At 36.7% G+C, this 23,624-nt stretch overlaps 3 protein-coding genes across 3 annotated transcripts in view; 2 read left to right on the top strand and 1 right to left on the bottom strand.

Annotated features, from left to right (window-relative positions):
• Positions 1-23,624, bottom strand: part of LOC133200444 (uncharacterized) — a 121,696-nt gene that overhangs the window by 45,744 nt on the left and 52,328 nt on the right. The gene's annotated exons all lie outside the window — the stretch shown is intronic.
• LOC133200508 (uncharacterized protein K02A2.6-like) lies at positions 12,271-14,579 on the top strand. Its single transcript, XM_061336294.1, has 2 exons — positions 12,271-14,215; positions 14,329-14,579. Exons 1-2 carry the CDS (start codon positions 12,271-12,273, stop codon positions 14,577-14,579), a joined length of 2,196 nt encoding a protein of 731 aa, XP_061192278.1.
• LOC133200507 (uncharacterized protein K02A2.6-like) lies at positions 14,766-15,668 on the top strand. The gene has a single exon (XM_061336293.1). It carries the CDS (start codon positions 14,766-14,768, stop codon positions 15,666-15,668), a length of 903 nt encoding a protein of 300 aa, XP_061192277.1.

Raw genomic sequence — 23,624 nt, 5'->3', positions numbered from 1 at the left:
GTCTGAACTTCATAATCGACTTCTGTGTTGCACTATGCCTATTTATATTACAGGGTTGATAGTAAGTTTTAATAAAATACCTCAAGATTTTAAAGCACTGAATTTTGTTTTTATAATTAATTCAAAACCCGTAAATGATCTTTTTTAAGTATAGTACGCTAACATCATAATTTTGTTGTGGTATTAAATATCGGTATTCGGTTATACATGTAGATGACAATAAACCTATATCGTATGTCCAGAACTGTAAATTTCAGAATGCATATAACATATTTTTTTAAAATATCAATTGGGACGGAAAAGATACACACCGGGAAAATTTTAGTATCACTGGAATATCTAACTGCAGAACTCTACATGTAGCTTTCCGAAAAAAAAATAATTTATTGACGGACCGGAGTCTCTGGTCATCTATCCCATTTTTTTTTTCAGACCAGTGAACTTCAGTGCAGTTACTGAATATCACAAATTTATCATTCTTAATTACAGTCCCTGAAACGTTCTAATTTCCCACTTGAACGGTGAGCGAACGCTGAACGAACGCAGAGCGAACGGTGAGTGAACGATGTGTGAACGCTGAACGGTGAGCGAACGCAGAACGCGAACGGAGCGCAAACGCGAGCGCAAAGTGAACGCAAGATGAACGATTTATTCGGAATGCCTTTGATCTTTTCCTTGCATTGAAACTATTCTATTGTATTCTAATGCCTGGTGCTAAATAAATAAATAAATAAATAATAAATAAATAAACAAATCAGAGAAAATTGTCCTAAGAAAGACGATACATGCACATTAAGTAAAATTATCAATTTAAGTTTCTTACAATATTTTCTGCACACATGTACGGTGTTTAAATTCAGTTTTTTGATAATACGATTTTTATCGCTGTAAAACATTGTAATTGTTACCGAACGCTGTGTTATAACAGATGAAATTAATCTAGTTGTAAAATAAATATATTTATTCTTATTTTATATATAAAACCATTACAAATAATGTGGATTTTAGAAGAGAAAACTACGGACTTATAGAATGAATTACAATGGTTGTAACAACCATACAAGGCGATTCCGTGTAAAATAATAAGAAATTTTTTTTTACAAAGGTATGTGGACGTATTGCATAAATACACTCGTATTTTAAAATTTTAATGCAATAATATATTTATGTGTCAGTTTTATTTTTTTATGATGACTTCTACATGTATCTGTAGACATTTCCAGGCCGTGATTATACTCGGACAAGATGATACAAAGAGGCAATCATATTATTTGTTATATATTAAATTTTCACAACTTGATATTTAAGTAATATGCTGTCATAGTTTTTATTAAACAGACAAATGACACACACACACACACACTCATACACACACTCAGAGAGAGAGAGAGATATTCGGTTTCAGCCCCCCCCCCTTTCCTCAAATGTTTGTACCTATATCAAACAAAAATTCTAATTTTTTTCTAAATATATCAGGCAGTGAAAGCAACCATTTTTTAATCAACAAATCCATTTGTTTTACAGTCATAATAGGTTTTTATTTTCCTGCTTCAAGTTCACACGAAGTCCACGTGCATGACCTGTCCATCAAAATCATTCGACACTGTGCAGGTGTGAAAGTCTCGTCACACCGAAGGCAAAGTGTTAGTATTTCCAAGAAGTTTTAACATTTCTTATCATTTTTAGATCTGATTCCTCCAACATTTCTAAAAATAAATAAATAAATAAATAAATAAATAAATAAATAAATAAATAAATAAAATACATTGGGAATAAATACTTGGAATAATTAAGCCGCTTGAATTTGAAACATACTCCCTGCCAATTTAAAATATCACCGCCGGCACATGTATATTTTGAACTACTATTGTTTAATGACTTTGTTTAGATGCATGTTTGTTTGCTACAAAACACATTAACTTCTTTTTAAATGTTAATTAAAATGTACTGGAAATACTAACTAAGTAACCGATTTAGGGGAGGGGGGGGGCTTTTAATAATATCGAATGACAAACATTTAAAGTTACGATGAAAAATATCATTACTGGAGAATCACTTTGGTTATATAAATGATAGCCATGTTATAAAGGCATTTTTCTCTCTCTAATTAAAGACTTTATATATGTAAAGTTGAAAAAAAACTCTTTAATGTATTGCATTTTAAACAAATATTTTTTTTTAAACCACACTATCAATTTAATTCGCTCTAAAGATATTTAATTAACTGGATATCCGCAGCACTGCTTATCATTCTCAGAAAAAGTTTTAACATGTATTTCTGTATAATTTAAAAAAAAATGTGATAGAAATAAATATTTTCGTATTTTTGCTGCAGTTGGTAAATTATTTGACTTCGATTATTATCTATCTATTAACGATTTGTCGTCCTTAACATAACAACAAAATGTTGCAGTGCTTGAAGTATCAGTATTTTGCCCGTATTTAAATTCAATTTTTCAGCATCGTTCTACATAGGTACATACATGTACTTTTCCAGATAAATTTTATAAATAACCTAACAGCTAAGTTAGAATAATAAAAATTAATTTTGTAGATAATTTTTTTTTCCCATGAAATAATGATTCTTTAAACACGGTATGTTATTTATTAAATTCAAAACCTGTAAATCCTTATTTAAAAAAGATAAGTCCTTTCACTTCGGAGCTCCGAATGACACTGAAGACTGAACGATAAGTGAACGCTGAACGCAAAGTGAACGAACGAAGAGCGAACGGTGAACGCTTTGTGAACGGTGAACGCGAGCGCACGGTGAACGCTGAACGCAAAACTGTGAACGGAGAGCGAAAAGTGAACGAACGGTGAACGCACGCTGAACGAACGGTGAGCGAACGGAAAAATGAGAAAGTAGAACGTTTCAGGGACTGTAATACACTTTGACAGCTTTATTTCAATTATTAAAATCATAATCGGCAGCCTTTGTATCATAAACTGTTAAACTATTTGTATCGTTTACCATATAGAATTGAGTATTTTCTTTCAAATAATTGTAACTTACGTACATTGCTTTTCTGGGTTAGTTTTAAAAAAATACGAGAGAGAGAGAGAGAGAGAGAGAGAGACTCATTTGCTCATGTACATATATACCAGGTAGTTCCTGTATCAAAAATTGTTCAATTTTCTTAATTTTATTTACAATATCAATCATAATCTCTCTATTCTGTAAATCTATTTGTTGATTATTTTCAACTTCAATCACAATATGTAGTACTAAAATGAAGTCCATGCATGGGTGTTTTTGTACACCTGGAAATATTTCTTATTTAATGCCTTCCTCCTTCACGGAATAAAGATTAATCAATAAATTAACCGAACGAGGTTGAAAAAATGCCGGACTATTTTTTTTTTCTCAATTGAACTGGATTGAATATACTTTTTTTCATTTCACTGTACACGTGTCCTGAATAAAACTGCGTGGTTTGGGTTTGTCAAAGTGTTTTAAGACCAAGACAAGTCAGTCGCAACTTCTCGGGCCTTTCCAACTAATGGAAAAAATCTTCGAATGTATTACGTAGACCCCCCCCCCTTTCCAAACCTTTGAAATAAATGACTCTAAAAGATCTTCCCTCAATGAGTGAAGATATTTTATCTGTTGAGTATTGAGTTTAAGTTTACTGAATGTAAAGATATTACCTAAAATATACTAATTAGCTAGAAGGGATTTTCAACTCCGTCTATCCTTAATAAATAGGAAGCGACTCCATCTTGTATAAAATTTTAACATCCGGTAATGTTAAAACATTCGGGGTTGTTTTTCCGACCTCTGACGGAAACGCCCGAGATGATGCGATTGCGGAATCAGGATTTTTAAACATCTTCATTGGCTAGTTTCGCTTATTTTGCACACCGGGGTTTTGGGAAAAAAAATGTGTTGATCGACATCCGAATAAAATGTTAATTAAATAGAGTGCCAAATATATCATGGACGGAAATTTGTTTTATGAAAAGTGGTTCTTACAAAAAGATCTATATATGTAGATAACCCTAAATAGATAAAAATTTATTGGTTTTGTCTATAGCAGATGTTAATTTAGACCTTAGCTGACATTAACTTACGTTTATAAATAAATATAATAGCCATGTAATTGTAACCAAATATTCCGAAGCAATCATTCATATTTATAGGACTGATAGTTGATTAAATTTCCTCTCATCAGTAAACGTATTACCCCCCCCCCCCCCCCCACGGGAAACAGATAAAATGCTTCCCTTCAGAGGCGAAGTTTTCAATCTTTTTTATGGGGGGGGGGGGTGCGTCAAAACGCAAGAATCACTGGGTCAGTATCAACCAAATGTTGTTGATCAAATGAATGACCACATTCTCTTTCAACAGAAGATAATTAAGAAATACAAGTAGTAAAATTTGGAAAGGTCATTTGAAAAAAAAAATATTCTCTAGAAACCTGTGGGCCGGAATGAGAAAACATAGTTATAATATCTCCCTGAAATAGTAAAGATTTATTTTTTTTTTTAAAAATCATAATGGGTGTTCAAAATTTAACATAGGAAGTTATATCCCCCGCAAACGAAGTGTCTGGGCCGGGGGAGGGGGATTAGGAATCATATTGTCCGTCTGTCTGTCCCCTTGTCTAGCTGCCCGTCTGTCCCTCCAAGTTTGCCCAGGCTATGACTTTTTGGATTAACTGGAAGCTCATACTTGGTACAAAGATTGCCAATGATCCTAGGGTGTGACATGGTCTCAATCCAAGGTCATTCCAGCAAATTCAAGGTCAGTGGAGAAAGAATAAATGTTTTGTCCGAGCCATTTATTTGTAATTGAGAATCACTGGAAGCTCATACTTGATACAGAGATTGCTTGTGACAAAAATGTTTGCCTCGACTTTGACAAAGAAAATTGTATTATTACGATCTAGGCTGTAATTTTTTATGTTCGCACTTGGTACAAAGATTGCTTATGGTCCGCCGGTTTTAGATGACTTAAAATAAGGTTATTTCAGGAAATTCAGGGTCACTAGCAGAAAAAGTTGTAAAATGCCTGTCTGGGATATGGATTTCTAAAGGTCAATCACTAGAACCTCTTTCTTAAAACAGAGGTTGTTTGAGATTGAGGGTTTGTCTTGACACCGACCCAAGGTTATTCCGTCAAGTTCATGGATACTGACAGAAAGAAATCAATTTCTATTTCATGCTATGATTTAGTAATAGAAAATCACTGGAAGCTCTTGCTTAAAACAGAGATTGCTTATGAACGGAGGCTGTGACATGACCTTGATCAAAGGTCTTTCTGGCAAGTTCAAGGTCACTTGCAAAGAAATAAAAAAACATGTCCAGGAATAATTTGATTATTGTTTTTTTTTCCTACCAATTTTGTGCACGCGAGTTCTCGGAAACGGGTTGTTTGATTTTTAGGAAACTTTCAGGTCTGGTAGAAAATAAAAAAAATCTAGATATATATATTCTTTTTATTTTGATGACCTCACTTCCGGTCCGGAGATTTCTGCGATTAGGTGATTTTTAGAGGGTCACTTTGTCCGCTCGTATTCTTAAAAAAACACTTAAAATAGGAACTTGATATTTTCAACAATGATAGAGCAATGTTCATAAATATGTACTAGGTAGTTCATTTTTCCCGGAAGTGCTGCACTTTGACGCTTGTTTATTATTATTATTATTCTTACCGATTTTGTGCACGCGATTTCTCGTAAATGCGTCGATGGATTTTCACGAAACTTTCAGTAGTGATGGCAAATTATATGAACTTAAAGCACATTTTTTTTATTTTGATGACGTCACTTGCGGTCGCGAGTTATAACCGATTTTCTTTTTTTTAAATTGAAATTTTGTCCGGGTCTCTCCTCCTAAATAATTAAAGACAGAGTCATTAAACTTTCTGGTATAATAAATCATGATCTGTAGATATGTCTCCGGCGTTTTGTTTTTTCTGGCGTTACTTCCGTTGTCCACCGGAAGTAGTTTAAAAATATGCATTTTTTAATTTTTTTCTTCTGTAAATGTTTACAACACAGCCATATAGGGTGTTTCAAGTCATTTCATATCCACCGGAAGTTGGTTCTTAAACCGGAAGTTGTCCAAAAATGCGTATTTTTTTCATTTAAACTTTCAGGAAAGACTTGAACAAACTCATTGTGGAATTTTAAGTTGTTTTGAGCACTTTCTGACATACCAGAGGTAATTGAAAAAGAACCGGAAATTGCTAAAAATTAAAAGGTATCACTCTTTCGTGTGTTTCGTAACATATTTTGAGTAATTCAAGCGCAAATTTTATTTATATTTACTTGTTCTTAAATCTTTTTTAAAGTGAAACTATCACAGTCAAGATCCTAAATCGAACGGAAGACCTACTCGTTGCTTTGCAACGAGCTCTGCTCTAGTTATAACTATAGTTTGTCTCTAAATTTGAGCTTTCTTTAAAATATTTTATTGATGAAAAACTCTTACTTTAAATGACCTCATTTAGTGTTTAGTTGATTATAGTTGTATTTTTATCTATATGATGATGTTTAGCGATAGTTTTTAGTAAAGTGTGTTTAGGAAACATAATTTGAATTTAGCGCCATCATATTTATTCCGCGTTCTTTATTGTAAGGAACTGAAAATGTTATTTGTTTAGATTGGAAAAACTCTGGGGAAGTAAGATGGCTTCAGAATTGATTGATTGATTGATTGTATATTGTTTTACGTCCCATTCGAGAATTTTTCACTCATATAGAGACGTCACCATATACCGGTGAAGGGCTTCAAATTTTGACCTTTACTCGGCACTCAGGGCCATTGAGCAGTGAGGGATCTTTATCGTGCCAACGCCTGCCGTGACACGGGGCCTCGGTTTTTAAGGTCTCATCCGAAGGACCCGCAACTTTCACTTCAAAGTGCCGAGCGCATGGCGAAGGAACAGTTGCTACCTATTTTTTATCGACTTAGGTCTGTCGCGGCCGAGATTCGAACTCACGACCTCCCGATCACGGAGCGAGCGCTCTACCGACTGAGCTACCGTGAACGGTGCTTCAGAATTGAAATTGTAAGGAAATAATGCTTAGATTGTTAAGATTACCTGTAAATATAAATATTTTTAGCTCATTCTACTTGTAACTTTAGTTCTTTATTGATTCAAAGTTAAAAGATGCGTGTATCGCAGAAAATGATTGTTTTCGAATTTTCTCTGTGTATGACTTAGAACTAAGAGACTGTCCGCTGTAAGACGTGTAGTTTAGATTTATCTAGTGTCTATGTTGTTTAGATTTTCATTTCACAGAGGGATTTTTCTTAAATTGCTTAATCATCTGTACACCTGTTTTAACTTTAAAACGTATTTTTATAATATTTCGAATTATTTTTGTAACTGTTTGTTTATGAAATTATTAGCACTTCTATCGACGACTTCAATTAATAAACTTCATAAATAAAATATATTATTCCTTTATTCTTTGGATATTTACAGCCACCGTAGAGGACAATTCAAACCTGGAAGTTGTCCACGAGTAGAGCAATCCAAATACGGAATAAAGATATCATTATCCCCACCCAAGCGAGTAATTCCCCACATTAAAACATATTGTACAAGTTCACGTTTATAAGAGAAAATCAACTGTCAGTATGTACATATTATTCTCTATTTAATGTAAAAATTCTTACTTTGGTATCATTCAAAAAAAAAAAAATATTCTCACTCAATATTTATATTTCCTTTTGGTGCGTATGTACTGGCTTGATACTTTTTGATGTGGCCAAGCATTGAACAAAACATTTATTAATATACTTAATTCTGATTACCGGTTTTTTTTTTCCACAATCCATTGGTAAAACGAGCCAACTCACACCTTGTCAAATACTCAGTGAACCTGATGATATGCTTGCAGCATTTCTATCTCTATCTCTCGATACTACTCGCCCTCAAATATTGAGTATTCTGAGTAGGGTGCACAGCTGGTTAAAAGATAAATAAAAATGTAGAGGGAAGTAAATTTCAATAGGGTGAAAAGGCAATAGTATTATGTTATTAGTGAAGATAACAGTTTAGAAAAACAGTATTCACAATTAAAAGATATAAAAGCACTTTTATATAATTAAGGTCTGAGGTGATTCAGTTTGCCCACCTCCAGTTTGAAATGCTCAAAATCTGGAAGTGTGACAACACTGCCTGGCAATCTGGTCCACTGAACTATTGTAAGTGGGAAAAAAGAGCATTTATTGACATTTTTTTTATAGTTTGTATCTGTCGAAAGGTAAGGGAATGAGATGAACGCGTAGTCCTACTGGGGGTAACGAATTGAACTGAGGGGATGGCTACCAGACCACGTATGATCTTGTACATAAGTACAAGCCTTGCATCAGCCCTATTTTGTTGTAAAAGTCACCAACCTAGGGTGTGTAGCATACATTGTATATGAGACACTTGATGTCCTACTATAATCTGACATCACCCGCCTTGCAGCTCTGTGTTGTACTGCCTCAATTTGGTTAATATATACTACCAAATGAGGGTCCCAAACACTGGCATCATACTCAAGCTGTGGACGTACCACGGCCTTGTTTGCCGCTAACCAAAGCTGCTGTTCCTGGTTCGTATGTTTCTACGTAGAAAACCAAGGAAGCTGTTGGCTTTATTTGTAACCCGGCTGATGTGCTTACTCCAATTCAGGTCATCCGATATATCGACACCCAGATACCGAGCTGATGAGGTACTCTCTAATACCTGACCATGAAGTATGTAGTACGAGTGGGGTATCTGGATGTCGTTATATGGATAACCTGACACTTACTTTAATTGGATAAAATTTAATATCCCACAAAGTCTCCCAGTTCTCTAGTTGCTTAAGGTCCTCTTGGAGCATTGACTGACAACCATGTCCATCCATAGTGATAAAAATGACAGTGTCATCTGCGAAGAGTCGAACCTGCGACTTCATATGCTGCGGCAAATCATTTATATAGGGGAGAAAAAGAATGGAACCGAGGACTGAGCCCTGAGGGACCCCAGATATAACGGGGATGGATGCAGAAAACTCGCCGTCTACCACTACCCTCTAGGAACGTTTACTAAGGAACCCCTTGATCCATGCAAGGTTTCGGCCTCGAACACCAAACTGATGTAGTTTGAAAAGTAATTTGTTGTGTGAGACATTGTCAAAAGCTTTGCTGAAATCTAGCAGGATCAAATCGGTTTGCTTACAGTGCTGGATGTTCCGGGCAAGCTCATCTACTAACATCATCATCTGGGTTTCGCAACTGCATCGCTCCCTAAATCCATGTTGGAGATCGTATAAAATGTTGTTCTGTACAAATGCCTTCCAAGTTGGATGTGATAATGTGCTCCATAGTTTTACACAGTATACAGGTAAGGGATATTGGTCTGTAGTTGGCCGGTTTTGATATGTCCCCCTTCTTAAATAATGGACTTACATTTGCTGTGCACAACTCTCTAGGTAATGTACCTGTATCATAGGAGAGCTGAAAGAGGATTTGGATTATTGGACTCACCTCATAGTTCAGTTCCTTTAATAAGATGGGAGGGATCTGATCATGGCCAGCTGCCTTGTCTGTCTTCAGGTTTTTCAACAATTTCTCTATACCCTCTGTGCTTACCTTTATTTCAGGCATGTGGCTTCATGCTGGGGAGGATTCATCAGTAATGAAGGTATACTCAGCTGAGTGAGGGATATTATATTGGTCACTCACCTTCATGTTACATCACTGGAGGAGGGAAAGAGGAGATTTAGGGCTAAAAACCGACTGAAACTGCCGGTTTAAAATGTCACCCTTCTCTACTAAGAGTACCGCCCTCCTTTGGAGAATATGTAAAGACCCAGAGGCATTAGGTCTAGTGGGTCTTCTTAAGGCCTCCGGTAGTTCCAGGGCGAAGCCTTAATTGGGATCCAGAGGGTAAGGTCCCCGGACGCTCCTGAATGATCCTGACGATCTTAAAAGTGAAATCCGACTCCAATTTATAATAATAATTCGGTGTAGGTAGTTTCTGCTAGAAAGACAAACGCATTTGATAATCAAATTATGCAAGTTTTCTTATCAGAAATTGCCTTTTAATTCAGAATTAATTGCACGACATTGACCTGGCATTTGAACCTCTCTATTTTACTTATATTTCTCGGATTTGAGTACCCACGCCCGCCTCCTTTCATCGAATGTGATGACCTCTCCTGCCACAATGCATGTCTTCTTGTTTTTGTTTTAATATATTTGCTTATAATTTAAAGAAATATTATTCAAAGTAATGCATGATTTTAAAGTCAGAATGATGTTCCTGTGCGTAAGACAATAAGACAAAGAAAGTAGTCTATTTTCTGTATCTTTAAATTTCATAAAACTACGTGTATATGAATATACACATGTACAGTCAAACCTCATCACTTCGAACTTAATGAGACCGAGAAAAAACTTAGAGATATCCAGTGATTCGAGATATCAGGGGTAAAATACTTAAAGAAAAAGTGGTTGGGACTTCCAAATCACTTCGACATATCCATGGTATTTGAGATGTCGGTGTTCGAGATACCGAAGTTCAACTGTTGTTGACATATGATGTCCAGCTTTAGACTTTTCCGTTTCTCTTAATATTTGTTGGTTTACCAGATACCTCTTCCATCCGATAACCAGTGAAGCCATCTTTAAACTTATTTTACTAAGTGTAAAGCAGTGCTCGATACATGTGTCCGTGTCGTTCCACCATCTACATCTCTTTTCGCTATAAGAACAGGAGACAAACTCTGTTCAACACAGCACTAAGTGATAAGAACAAGTGCACTTATGGGTCCCTGTAAAGTGTGAAAAAATGAAGATTGAAATAAAGCATATTTTTTTTTAAATCTCATATTATTAATTAATATCTATACCATAAGATTCAACAAATTTTAGCGCTGAAATTCATGCTTAAACAAAGAGCAAAGACATACAAAGTGCTAGGTGACAGCCGACATTTGTGATTTTCTCTATAGTAAATCGAGGACTGGCATTCATTTCAAAGCTTTTTTTCCGGCCTAACGTTGTACAAACTTGTGCCAAAGACAAAAGACGCATTATACATTTATAAAACTTGTGTGAAAGTAGGAAATTTGTACAACAGGCTGGTACTTTAAATATTAAAAATGTATGAAAAGTTTAATGTTTTTCCTATACCAAGCAAGAGATATTTACCTGTGTAACTTTGTTGAGCCCACTTGTGAAATAAATTATTTTAAATTCTCACGTGAGTTCTACCCGGCAAACATTCCTCAAAAATGTTTACTGTAAAAACACAACCACGTTATATATCGTTGGTCAAAGTCGTGTCGATTTAGAAATGTTTTGCATGTATTTGGTTTTTTGAAAATTGGGGGAGTAAATAAAGCTTAGTGTCATTAAAAATGTCATCATACATAAATATGTGAAAATTTTTTAACATTAATGAAAAACGATGGTATCCATAATGAAAGACACACCATTATGCAGTTATAAATGCAATAAATTACATGCATGACTGTACATATACATCTATTTGATACATGTATCAGGGTGACCTATTAAAGCTCCAAAGCTTGTCTTCAATAAATTTCTAAAAAAAAAATACCGATGGAAAAAAAAATAATTAATCAACAATTACATGTATTTCAAGTTAATTATCACAACGCTAAATGAAAACGACTTGCAAAAACTTTTTGACTCATTGTTATTCATATATTCAGCCCTACTGGTTTTAAATAACATCGATAACAGATAAATCAAACTATGTTTACTTCTTAAAATGGCAGTACAGTAAAACAGTTCGATCTATACACCACATAATTGTTCTAGCGGGGATTTAAATGCCCCCCCCCCCTGATTTAAATAGACGAAACTCAAATAGGTACGGTACGACTTTTCCGGATTCGGGGTATATATTTAGGCATTTAAAAATATCCAACTGTTTTAAATCCCTGCTGATGTAGGCGATGTTTAACTTGATTTTAAATTAGACATGTCCACCAGTGTTTAACCATTACCAACAAAGAAAGATCTGGTAATATATTCTGTATTAAAACGGCAATGAAAAAAGGATCCATTTTCTATTGCTTAGGTGGTTGTAGTGTTTGTACTTGTAAGTGTTTCATGTAAGAAAGATTACTCTATTTCTGTATGTTTAATTTTATGTTGAGTTATCACCCTTGTCTTAGTTCCGGTTCAATAAATGAATGTCTTCAATGACGAGAGTGTTAAGTTGATCGGGTTTAATCCGTATGTGTAGCAAGAGTGAACGCTACATTAAAATTGGCGACGAGGATATTTAACATCCAGTAATTTACGATGGCTAGTGTTTTGGTACCAGATGTGCAGGGAATCCCGAATTTCGATGTTGCAGATGTGACCGGCATTGCATCAAAATGGAAAAGATGGCGTCGGGCATTCGAACTTTATGCTAAAGGCAAAGGAGTAAAGGAGGCAGATCAAGCTAAAGCGTTGCTCCTCCATACAGCAGGAATGGACGTACAAGATATATTCTTTACGTTACCGGAAGGAGAAGGAGAGGATGAATATGCGAAAGCGGTGAACGCCTTGGACAATTACTTTAAACCGCAAGCAAATGTTCCTTACGAGAGGTCTGTGTTTAGAAGCATGGCTCAATTAGAGCATGAAACTATTGAACAGTACATTACCCGTTTACGCCAGAGAGCAGAAACGTGTGAATTCGGGAACCGTGATGCGATTGATGAGAGGATACGTGACCAAATCATTGACAAGTGTGTTCGTCATAATTTACGCCGTAAATTACTAGAGAAAGGTAGGAACCTTACACTAACTCAAGTCCGAGAAACTGCGAGAGCTATGGAAGACTCTGAGAGACAAGCCACATCAATTGAGGGTCGCACGCAAGGGGCCGTAACTGGTGTAGTAAACAAGGTTAGTGTGCAAAACAAGAAACATTTTGTGAAAAAGACAAACGGTAAATGCTTTAGTTGTGGTTATGAAGGACACCTGCGGAATGACCCTAAATGCCCTGCTAGGGGAAAGAAATGTCATAAGTGTAAGCAGGTTGGACATTTTGAGAAAATGTGTAAAACCAAAGACCGTGGAGCAAAGGGGAAACCAGGGAATATTCGTCACATTACGGAGCAGTCAGGCCAGAGTGATGACAGCAAAGTATACGCATTTCGTGTCCACCAAAATTCTGTGCTAAGTGACAGCCTTGTTGTGAACATTGGGGATGTTGACCTCAGCATGATCATAGACTCGGGGGCAAGTTGTAATATAATGGGAATGCCATTATGGAACTATCTGAAGGAAAACCACATCAACTGTGTTTCTTCCAAAGTTGAAAAACAGCTTTTTGCTTATGGAAGTCAACAACCTCTGAAAGTGGCTGGAATATTCACTGCAACTGTGAAATACAACCAAACTGTCATTCCGGATGTTGAATTCGTGGTCATTGAGGGGAAAGGACAAGCCCTGCTTGGTCGAGATACAGCTGTGCAGTTGGGTGTTTTACAGATTGTTAGCAGCATTAGTGAAGCTGTCAATACAGACAACAGAACTGTCTTTGAGAAATACCCTAAATGCTTCAAAGGTGTAGGAAAGCTGAAATCTTTTCAACTTGAAATACCAATCGACCCAGATGTTGAGCCAGTAATACAACCTATGAGACGTATTCCCTATAGTTTGCGTGACAAACTTGACAAGAAGTTGGATGAACTGCTTGATTTGGACATCATTGAACGTGTGGACGAGCCGTGTTTGTGGATATCTCCAGTTGTTTGTTTACCCAAACATTCAGGTGATGACATCAGACTCTGTGTGGACATGCGCCAGGCCAATACTGCGGTGCAACGAGTTCGTCACCCTATTCCGACAATTGATGAAATTTTGCATGAAATGAATGGTAGTACTGTGTTTAGCAAACTTGATGTTACCTGGGCATATCATCAAATTGAGTTAAAACCTGAATCTCGAGAAATTACTACTTTTGTGACACATAAGGGTTTATTTAGGTACAAACGTCTTATGTTTGGCATTAGTTGTGCCCCAGATATGTATCAAAAAGTCATGCAACAAGTATTGCAGGGTTGTGAGGGGGTGCATAATATTATGGATGATATCATTGTACATGCAAGTAGTCAAACAAAACATGATAGATGTCTTGAAAATGTTGTTAAAGTGTTGTATGAAAAGGGGTTTACCCTTAACAGGGACAAATGTGAATTGAACATGTCAGAAGTTGTATTTATGGGTCATGTGTTGTCTGGTCGTGGCATAGGTCCGTCGGATGCCAAAGTCAAAGCTGTTGTCGAAGCGCGCGAACCGAAAACTTCTAGTGAAGTGCGCAGTTTTTTTTAGGGCTTGTAAATTATAGTTCTAGATTTATTCCAGATCTAGCAACGGTAGCAGCTCCGCTACGGGAGTTGACACGCAAGAATTCAATTTTTAGATTGGGAAAATCAGAACAAGATTCATTTGTAGAGTTAAAGCGTCGACTTGCAGATGCCAAAACATTGGGTTATTATGACAAATCTGCGCCGACAAAAGTCATAGCTGACGCTAGTCCTGTAGGACTCGGGGCGGTGCTTGTGCAAGAGCAAAGTGGAGAACATCGTGTTCTTTCATACGCAAGCCGCAGCTAGAGTGATACTGAGCGCCGTTACTCACAGACGGAGAAAGAGGCCCTAGCTTTAGTATGGGCGTGTGAAAGGTTTCATGTTTATCTGTACGGTACAGAGTTCGAGCTACTCACTGACCACAAGCCGCTTGAATGTATATACTCTCCCAAGTCAAAAGTTTGTGCTAGAATAGAACGATGGGTGCTGCGAATGCAACCATACACATTCAAAGTTCGGTATATTCCTGGTCCAAGGAATATCGCAGACACGCTTTCGCGTCTTGTTAAGAATGACCCTGCTCAAAAGTCGCTAGATTTGGAAGATGCTTATGTTAGGTTTGTAGCTAAAGAAGCTACACCGATGGCAATGACAACGCGCGAGATTGAGAGAGCATCAGAGAATGATCCAGAACTGTGTTCTGTAAGACAGTGTCTTGTTACACAACAATGGCATCGTATGGAGTTTAAGCAATATTTACCAGTACGTGCTGAATTGTGCTCGATTGGAAAGTTAATATTGCGCGGTACACGAATTGTTATACCCTTACAGTTGCGTGATCAGGTTCTGGAGTTTGCGCATGAAGGCCATCCTGGCATTGTTGCAATGAAATCGCTGTTAAGAAGTAAAGTATGGTGGCCAGGGTTGGATAAGAGTGTTGAAAAATTTTGCAAGAGTTGTTACGGTTGTCAGTTAGTGGGTCAACCCAGTAAACCCGAACCGATGAAGCGCAGGGAATTGCCTTCCGCGCCATGGCAACATCTTGCCGCAGATCTTTTAGGTCCGTTGCCAAGTAAAGAGTATATATTTGTGCTTGTAGACTATTACAGTAGATATTTTGAGGTCGCGGTCACGAAAAATATTTCATCAGAGAACATAACAAGTTTAATCTCGAAGTTTTGTTTAACTCATGGATTGCCATTTTCAATCCACACTGACAATGGTCCTCAGTTTGTAAGTGAACATTTTAAGGATTTCATGTTAGACAATGGCATAGTTCATCACAGGACAACTCCTTTATGGCCGCAGGCAAATGGCGAGGTAGAGCGGCAAAATAGGTCAATTATGAAACGTGTTCGAATTGCTTTTGCTGAAGGCCGAGATTGGAAATCTTGACAAATTTCTTGTTATGTATCGAAATACACCACATTCGACAACTGGTGTTTGTCCGTCTCAGTTACTTTTTGGTCGTAAACTTCGCACAAAGTTGCCTGAGCTTTTCGACTATAATGTTGATGATCTTGAATTACGCGACCGTGATGCGGAAAGAAAGGAAAAGGGTAAAATGTATTCAGATAAACATCGTAGGGCAACAGAGACCGATATTCGTGCCGGCGACCAAGTTCTTGTGAAACAAGACCGTGAAAATAAATTGTCCACTCCATTCAACACCTCACCTTTTAAAGTTGTTCAAATGAAGGGTAACAGTGCGATTGTAGAATCAGATCAGGGAGTACAATACAAACGAAACATTACTCATTTAAAGAAATTTAATGAGAGAGAAAGTACTTGTAGATCAAATGAGTTACAATATAATGAACCACAACCTGTTGTTGGTGATGAAATTGTTGATGATAACTGCGAAATGAAACTTGATACAAATGCTGATTGTAAACCAGAGAGTGATTGTAGTTCTGCACCTGTTAGTTTTTCTAATGATGCAAGTATTGAAAATAGTGATCTAAATGTCAGTCACAGACCTGTAAGAAATAAGAAACTTCCATCAAGGTTTGAAGGATTTTCCATGTATTAGTCTTAGACTGTATGTGAACTGGATCATGTATGCTAAATGATGTACTATTAACTGAGTGTACATTGTATGTTCTACAATATATGCTTGTCATTTTTCTTTGGACATTAAACTATCATTTCTGTTGATACAAAGTAGTATCACTTAAGTGTGAATTGTAGAAGATAGTATTAATTGAGAATTATAGTTGTTTTTGAGCGAGAAAGGAAGGGATGTAGTGTTTGTACTTGTAAGTGTTTCATGTAAGAAAGATTACTCTATTTCTGTATGTTTAATTTCATGTTGAGTTATCACCCTTGTCTTAGTTCCGGTTCAATAAATGAATGTCTTCAATGACGAGAGTGTTAAGTCGATCGGGTTTAATCCGTATGTGTAGCAAGAGTGAACGCTACAGTGGTGCGCCCAATTAACATCTGACGTCGCCGTTTTTGACAATATTGATGCTTATAATGTCTTATTTTTTGTAATTGAAGATGTCAAATATTATTTTTGAAGGTCAAAAATTGCCCTGCGCAGACCACCGATATTAAACACCCTTTAAATGAGAAATCCACGTAATAAGTGCCAAATCTTGTACTTATATAAATCATGTGTACCTGTTACAATGTTAATCCAGAAGTATTTACATACCTTCAGATGTTAAATACAGAGTATAACAGTGTTATCCAATTTGATTCAAGTAATTGGCAGCGATTTCGAATTCAAATGTGATTCATATACCTACAATGTATGAAATGTATACATGTCTCATCGCGTTAAGTCATAAATGGTCCACGCTTCACTTCACAGATTTTAACAAAAATGCATTTGTATGCATTGGAGCGCAATGTGAGATGACGCTAGATTTTATTATTCTGTTATTATGAACATTATGAACAAAGCAATATATAGCTGCAGAACTGTAGCTCTCTGCTTGAGAAAATTCGGACAGACAATGCAGAGAGCTACAGATCCAAGCGTTGTAAAAACCTTCGATTTACGCCGCCGCTTTTTTGTCGCTCGCTTCGGCTATTATTTCTTGTATTTAATGCTTTCCCCTGCTTTAAAAGTGGTATCCAATAATTATCCGTATATTTTACTTCTATTCCTGATACTTTATCTACCTTTCAACGGTCTCAAACAGCCCTTTATGGTTTTGAAATGTCAGTTTAAAAAATTCCCATTCCGACGTCCATGTTATGGGGGTTGTGCAAAAAGAAGTAATTCAAAGAACATGTACTTGTCAAGAAAATGTAAATAAAAATTTCAGGAGGTTTAAATATCATGTATATTGTCTATAAAGATTAGAATACAACATGTATGTAAAAAAGAAATGAGATAAATAAAACTCGGGCGTGTTGTTTCAGGAGGACACCAACGTCGACGTCGGAATGCATTTTTAAAACTGATATTACGGCCGTCTGGAACTATTGAAAGGTAAATAAAGTGTCAGGAATAGGAGTAAAATATATGGATAATTATTGGATTCCACTTTTAAAGCAGGGGAAAGCATTAAATACAAGAAATAATAGCCGAAGCGAGCGACAAAAAAGCGGCGGCGCAAATCGAAGGTTTTTACAACGCTTGGATCTGTAGCTCTCTGCATTGTCTGTCCGAATTTTCTCAAGCTGAGAGCTACATGCAGTTCTGCAGCTAAGCAATATAAAACATGTGTAAAATTATACAAACATAAAATAAACACAATTATGCTTCCCTCGCCGCTCAGAAAAAAAAAACAAAGATGAAAGACAACACTGATTTATGTATTAAAAAAATTAAAAAAAAAAAAAAAAAAAAAAAAAAAAAAAAAAAAAAAAAACTATGGACACCTGTAAGTCCGCAGCAATTGCAAGGTAAACAAAATAAATCGCGGACTCATTCTCACGAAATACATATTATGAAGATAATAGCAATTAAACGTTGAATTTTAATTTACATTATAATTTGTCTAATCCGGATTCTGAGTACTCCGGAATTTTGTCCATTTCGGCTTTAAATTTTAGTACCATGGACTTCCTTAACAAATGTATCTAAAAAAAATTCTGTGTAGTCCGGATACTGTCTATTCTGTATTCTGGTCCCAGCGGCTCGTGATTAACGGTAATTATGTCCTCTAATCCCAATATTACCTGAGTCACTTCAATGCAATTAACATCTTTCGTGGTAGATTTGCTAATGTTTGTTAACATAAGTGCCATTATAAGTACTGAAATCCGGCAGTGACACAACCCACTTAAATAAATAAAAAGTTTAGCTACAAGTAGATTTAAAAAAAAGAATACTCGCTCATGTAACATGATTCTAACGTCATATCACACAATATCATATAAAATCGCTACACTATTTACAAATCAAGATATCAGTCTGGATCGAAACTCAAACGCCTAATTTCAAAATGGTACCCAAACATTGTAGGGAAGACTTAAAACGATGAATGTTTACATAAAAATTTAAAGGTCTGTTTATTAATTATCAAATCGTAAATAATTGTGTTAATGGTTATGTTGAATGTGGTTTTTGACCTGCAAAACCCGCGCTTGATATGTACGTGTCTGTAGATTTTGACTACGTTTATACATCACGTTGCGTTTAGAGTCTCTATTTTTGTGAACGAAAAAGAAAAATTGGCATTAAGTCATGCTTTGAATAATTTCTGAAATTCCAACATATCGAATGATTTAATCATTACTTAATATTTTGTCAATGTATGTATTGTACTTGTAAAAAAACCAACAGAAATATATATTTCATATATTTTCCTGCATTTTTGTTACGTTAAACATTGATATTTACATCTGGGTAATGGAAAATATGTTGTGTCAATGCGATTTGAATGCAGTTTCTTTCTGCTTTATGCAGTATGCAGATCTCAGGCAAGGATCCAGGATTTGAAGTAAGAGGGGGCCCAAAAAGGAAAAAAGTAGACAGGGGATCTGGAGGCCGCCTTAAGGCCCCCAGTGGGGGCCCAGAGGGATGAAGGCCTCGGACGCTCCTGGATTCTAGAGATTTGATAGGGTAAAAATGAAATCTACCAAGAGACATTTAATTTATTTACATTTTCTCGACGAATTAACCATGATTAACGCTAACTTTGACAATTTTAGGGAGGGGGACGCCGGGTGCGCCCCCCTTAAACCCGCCACTGGATCTGCGAAATTGATATAAACTTGGCTTATAGGTCCTTAACGATGGCTTAATGATTGTCTTTAAGTCACCATTAAGCACCTTTAAGTAATAAATTAACCACCATTAAGTTACCCTTAAGTTACCATTAAGCCATCTAAAAGTCCTTAATGGGTGCTTAAAGGTAGCTTAATGGTGACTTATAGGTGCTTAATGGTAGATTCTAGACAATTTTTAAGTCACCATTAAGTCACCATTAAGCCAGACTTATAGGTGCTTAATGTCCAAACCCCATTAAGCTACCATTAAATTACCTTTACGCCACCATTAAGTCACCATTACACCGTCGATAAAACTGCTTTAACGGGTTTAATATCATTTTTATAATAATTTCTTCACAAAAATTATAAATGTCGAGTTTACAAATTTGTTAATTCGGCGAAGCTAATGTAAAAGAAAGAAAAAAAAAAGAAAAAGAAAAAAACGAAACATTCCCAACAGAATTCGACCCCACGACCTTTAGATTGGAGAGCAAATGCTTTAACAACTAAGCTATCAGGGCTGTTGATAGAATAATGAAATATAAAACCTTTATTTTTAACAAAACTTGTTTGGACTGGTACCTGTACATGTATTTTTTCCTAATGTTTATGTTCATTAATCAATAATATTGATTAATCAATATTATGAATAATTATGTTTATATATATTTAAAAAAAAAAAAAAAAAAAAAAAAAAAAAAAAAAAAAAACTTTCATTAGGTTTCATATTACTTTAATATCTCTTAACCGTGGAGCGGAGTTCGGTGTGATGGTGTGAAAGAACTTCTTGATTTTAAGTTTCTGAATTCCTCGTTCTGTTATTCGCAGATTTATGAGCATGAAAAGATTGAAATTAACAAAATTTTGTTATTAAAAGAAATATACATGCATCATCGAAAGAGAACGATGAAAAAAAAAAAAAAAAAAAAAAAAAAACAGATTATAGTTCTTATAAATATGCTGTGGGTATTTACGATTTTTTCTGTGCTAAATAATTGACAATCTTTGCGTAAAATTTAAGTTATAAAATGTTTTTTTTTTTAACATATCATCTTCAGTTTTAATTCTTTCTATATCATTACTTACTTACTTACTTATGCCGGCTACCCCTTTTGGGGCATAGGTCACTAACAAGATTCCTCCAGGTCCCTCTATCCTGAGCAGCGCTCTCTACCTCCTTCCAGTTCTTGCCCATTCTTCTGACGTCTGCGTCCAGATCTCTCCGCCAGGTGTTCTTTGGCCTACCTCTCCTAATTTTTCCTTGGGGGTTCCAGGACACGGCTTGCCTTTTGATGTTATTGTGGGGCTTGCGTACATTATGCCTTATCCACCTCCACCTTCTCTGCATTATTTCTTCTTCTATAGGGGCTTGGTTTGTTCTTTGTTACAAATTGATGTTGCTTATTTTGTTGGGCCATCTTCTTATCTGGAGGATGCGTCTCAGACAAGAGTAGACGAATGTCTGGATCCTGTTTGTTGTGGTAACGGTCATCCTTCATGTCTCAGAACAATAGAGAAGCACTGCCTTAACATTGCTGTTAAAAAGCCTAAATTTGGTGCGTGTTGTAATTCCTTTGGTCTTCCAGATGTTTCCAAGTTGCAGGATGCTACTCTGGCCTTTCCTATTCTTGCTTTTATGTCCGCTTCCGTTCCTCCTTGTTGGTCCACTATACTGCCAAGGTAGGTGAAATGTTCTACTTCCTCTATTTCCTTTCCTTCTATATTTAATAAAGCATGTGATGGCTTGTTTGCTCTTAGGATTTTAATGCCCGCACTTTCTAAAGAAAGTTCGGGTATATTGTTGTTACTCATGTCTGTCCGTCCGTCTGTCCGTCCGTCTGTCACACTCTTCTTTCTCAAACCCCTCTTACATTTTACACAGCAGCCTAATCATCTTTTGGGAGATGTTTAATGGTGTCATGTAGATGTGCAGTAAAGTTTCGGAATTTTCATTTTCACCCTGGGGGTCAAATGGGGGTCGAAAAATGACGTTTTTTATGCAAAAAGCCCCTGGTTCCCTGAAATCCTCTTACATTTTACACAGTAGCCTAATCATCTTTTGGGAGATGTTTGGTGGTGTCATGTAGATGTGCAGTAAGGTTTGGGAATTTTCATTTTCACCCTAGGGGTCAAATGGGGGTCGAAAAATGACGTTTTTTATGCAAAAAGCCCCTGGTTCCCTGAACTCCTCTTACATTTTACACAGTAGCCTAATCATCTTTTGGGAGATGGTTGGTGGTGTCATGTAGATGTGCAGTAAGGTTTCGGAATTTTATTTTCACCCTGGGGGTCAAATGGGGGTCGAAAAATGACAATTTTTATGCAAAAAGCCCCTGGTTCCCTGAACTCCTCTTACATTTTACACAGTAGCCTAATCATCTTTTGGGAGATGGTTGGTGGTGTCATGTAGATGTGCAGTAAGGTTTGGGAATTTTCGTTTTCACCCTGGGGGTCAAATGGGGGTCGAAAATTGACGTTTTTTATGCAAAAAGCCCCTGGTTCCCTGAACTCCTCTTACATTTTACACAGTAGCCTAATCATCTTTTGGGAGATGGTTGGTGGTGTCATGTAGATGTGCAGTAAGGTTTCGGAATTTCATTTTCACCCTGGGGGGTCAAATGGGGGTCAAAAAATGACGTTTTTTATGCAAAAAGCCCCTGGTTCCCTGAAATCCTCTTACATTTTACACAGTAGTCTAATCACCTTTTTGAGATGGTTTGTGGTGTCATGTAGATGTGCAGTAAAGTTTCGGAATTTTCATTTTCACCCTGGGGGTCAAATGGGGGTCAAAAAATGACGTTTTTATGCAAAAAGCCCCTGGTTCCCTGAACTCCTCTTACATTTTACACAGTAGCCTAATCATCTTTTGGGAGTTGGTTGGTGGTGTCATGTAGATGTGCAGTAAGGTTTCGGAATTTTATTTTCACCCTGGGGGGTCAAATGGGGGTAAAAAAATGACGTTTTTTATGCAAAAAGCCCCTGGTTCCCTGAAATCCTCTTACATTTTACACAGTAGTCTAATCACCTTTTTGAGATGGTTTGTGGTGTCCTGTAGATGTGCAGTAAAGTTTCGGAATTTTCATTTTCACCCTGGGGGTCAAATGGGGGTCGAAAAATGACGTTTTTATGCAAAAAGCCCCTGGTTCCCTGAACTCCTCTTACATTTTACACAGTAGTCTAATCGCCTTTTTGAGATGGTTTGTGGTGTCCTGTAGATATGCAGTAAAGTTTTGGAATTTTCATTTTCACCCTGGGGGTCAAATGGGGGTCGAAAATTGACGTTTTTTATGCAAAAAGCCCCTGGTTCCCTGAACTCCTCTTACATTTTACACAGTAGCCTAATCATCTTTTGGGAGATGGTTGGTGGTGTCATGTAGATGTGCAGTAAGGTTTCGAAATTTTATTTTCACCCTGGGGGTCAAATGGGGGTCAAAAATGACGTTTTTTATGCAAAAAGCCCCTGGTTCCCTGAAATCCTCTTACATTTTACACAGTAGTCTAATCACCTTTTTGAGATGGTTTGTGGTGTCCTGTAGATGTGCAGTAAAGTTTCGGAATTTTCATTTACACCCTGGGGGTCAAATGGGGGTCGAAAAATGACGTTTTTTTTATGCAAAAAGCCCCTGGTTCCCTGAAATCCTCTTACATTTTACACAGTAGCCTAATCATCTTTTGGGAGATGGTTGGTGGTGTCCTGTAGATGTGCAGTAAGGATTCGGAATATTATTTTCACCCTGGGGGGTCAAATGGGGTTCAAAAAATGACATTTTTTTATGCAAAAAGCCCCTGGTTCCCTGAACTCCTCTTACATTTTACACAGTAGCCTAATCATTTTTGGGTAGATGTTTGATGGTGTCATGTAGTTGTGCAGTAAGGTTTGGGAATTTTCATTTTCACCTTGGGGGACAAATGGGGGTTGGAAAATAACGTTCTTTATGCAAAAAGCCCCTGGTTCCCTGAACTCCTCTTACATTTTACACAGTAGCCTAATCATCTTTTGGGAGATGGTTGGTGGTGTCATGTAGATGTGCAGTAAGGTTTGGGAATTTTCGTTTCACCCTGGGGGTCAAATGGGGGTCGAAAATTGACGTTTCTTATGCAAAAAGCCCCTGGTTCCCTGAACTCCTCTTACATTTTACACAGTAGCCTAATCATCTTTTGGGAGATTGTTGGTGGTGT

This window comes from Saccostrea echinata, unplaced genomic scaffold (assembly GCF_033153115.1).
Source record: "Saccostrea echinata isolate AGI-Se365-2 ecotype Australia unplaced genomic scaffold, CSIRO_AGI_Sech_v1 ptg000040l, whole genome shotgun sequence".
Taxonomy (NCBI): Eukaryota; Metazoa; Mollusca; class Bivalvia; order Ostreida; family Ostreidae; genus Saccostrea; species Saccostrea echinata.
This window is presented reverse-complemented; position numbering and strand designations above follow the sequence as displayed.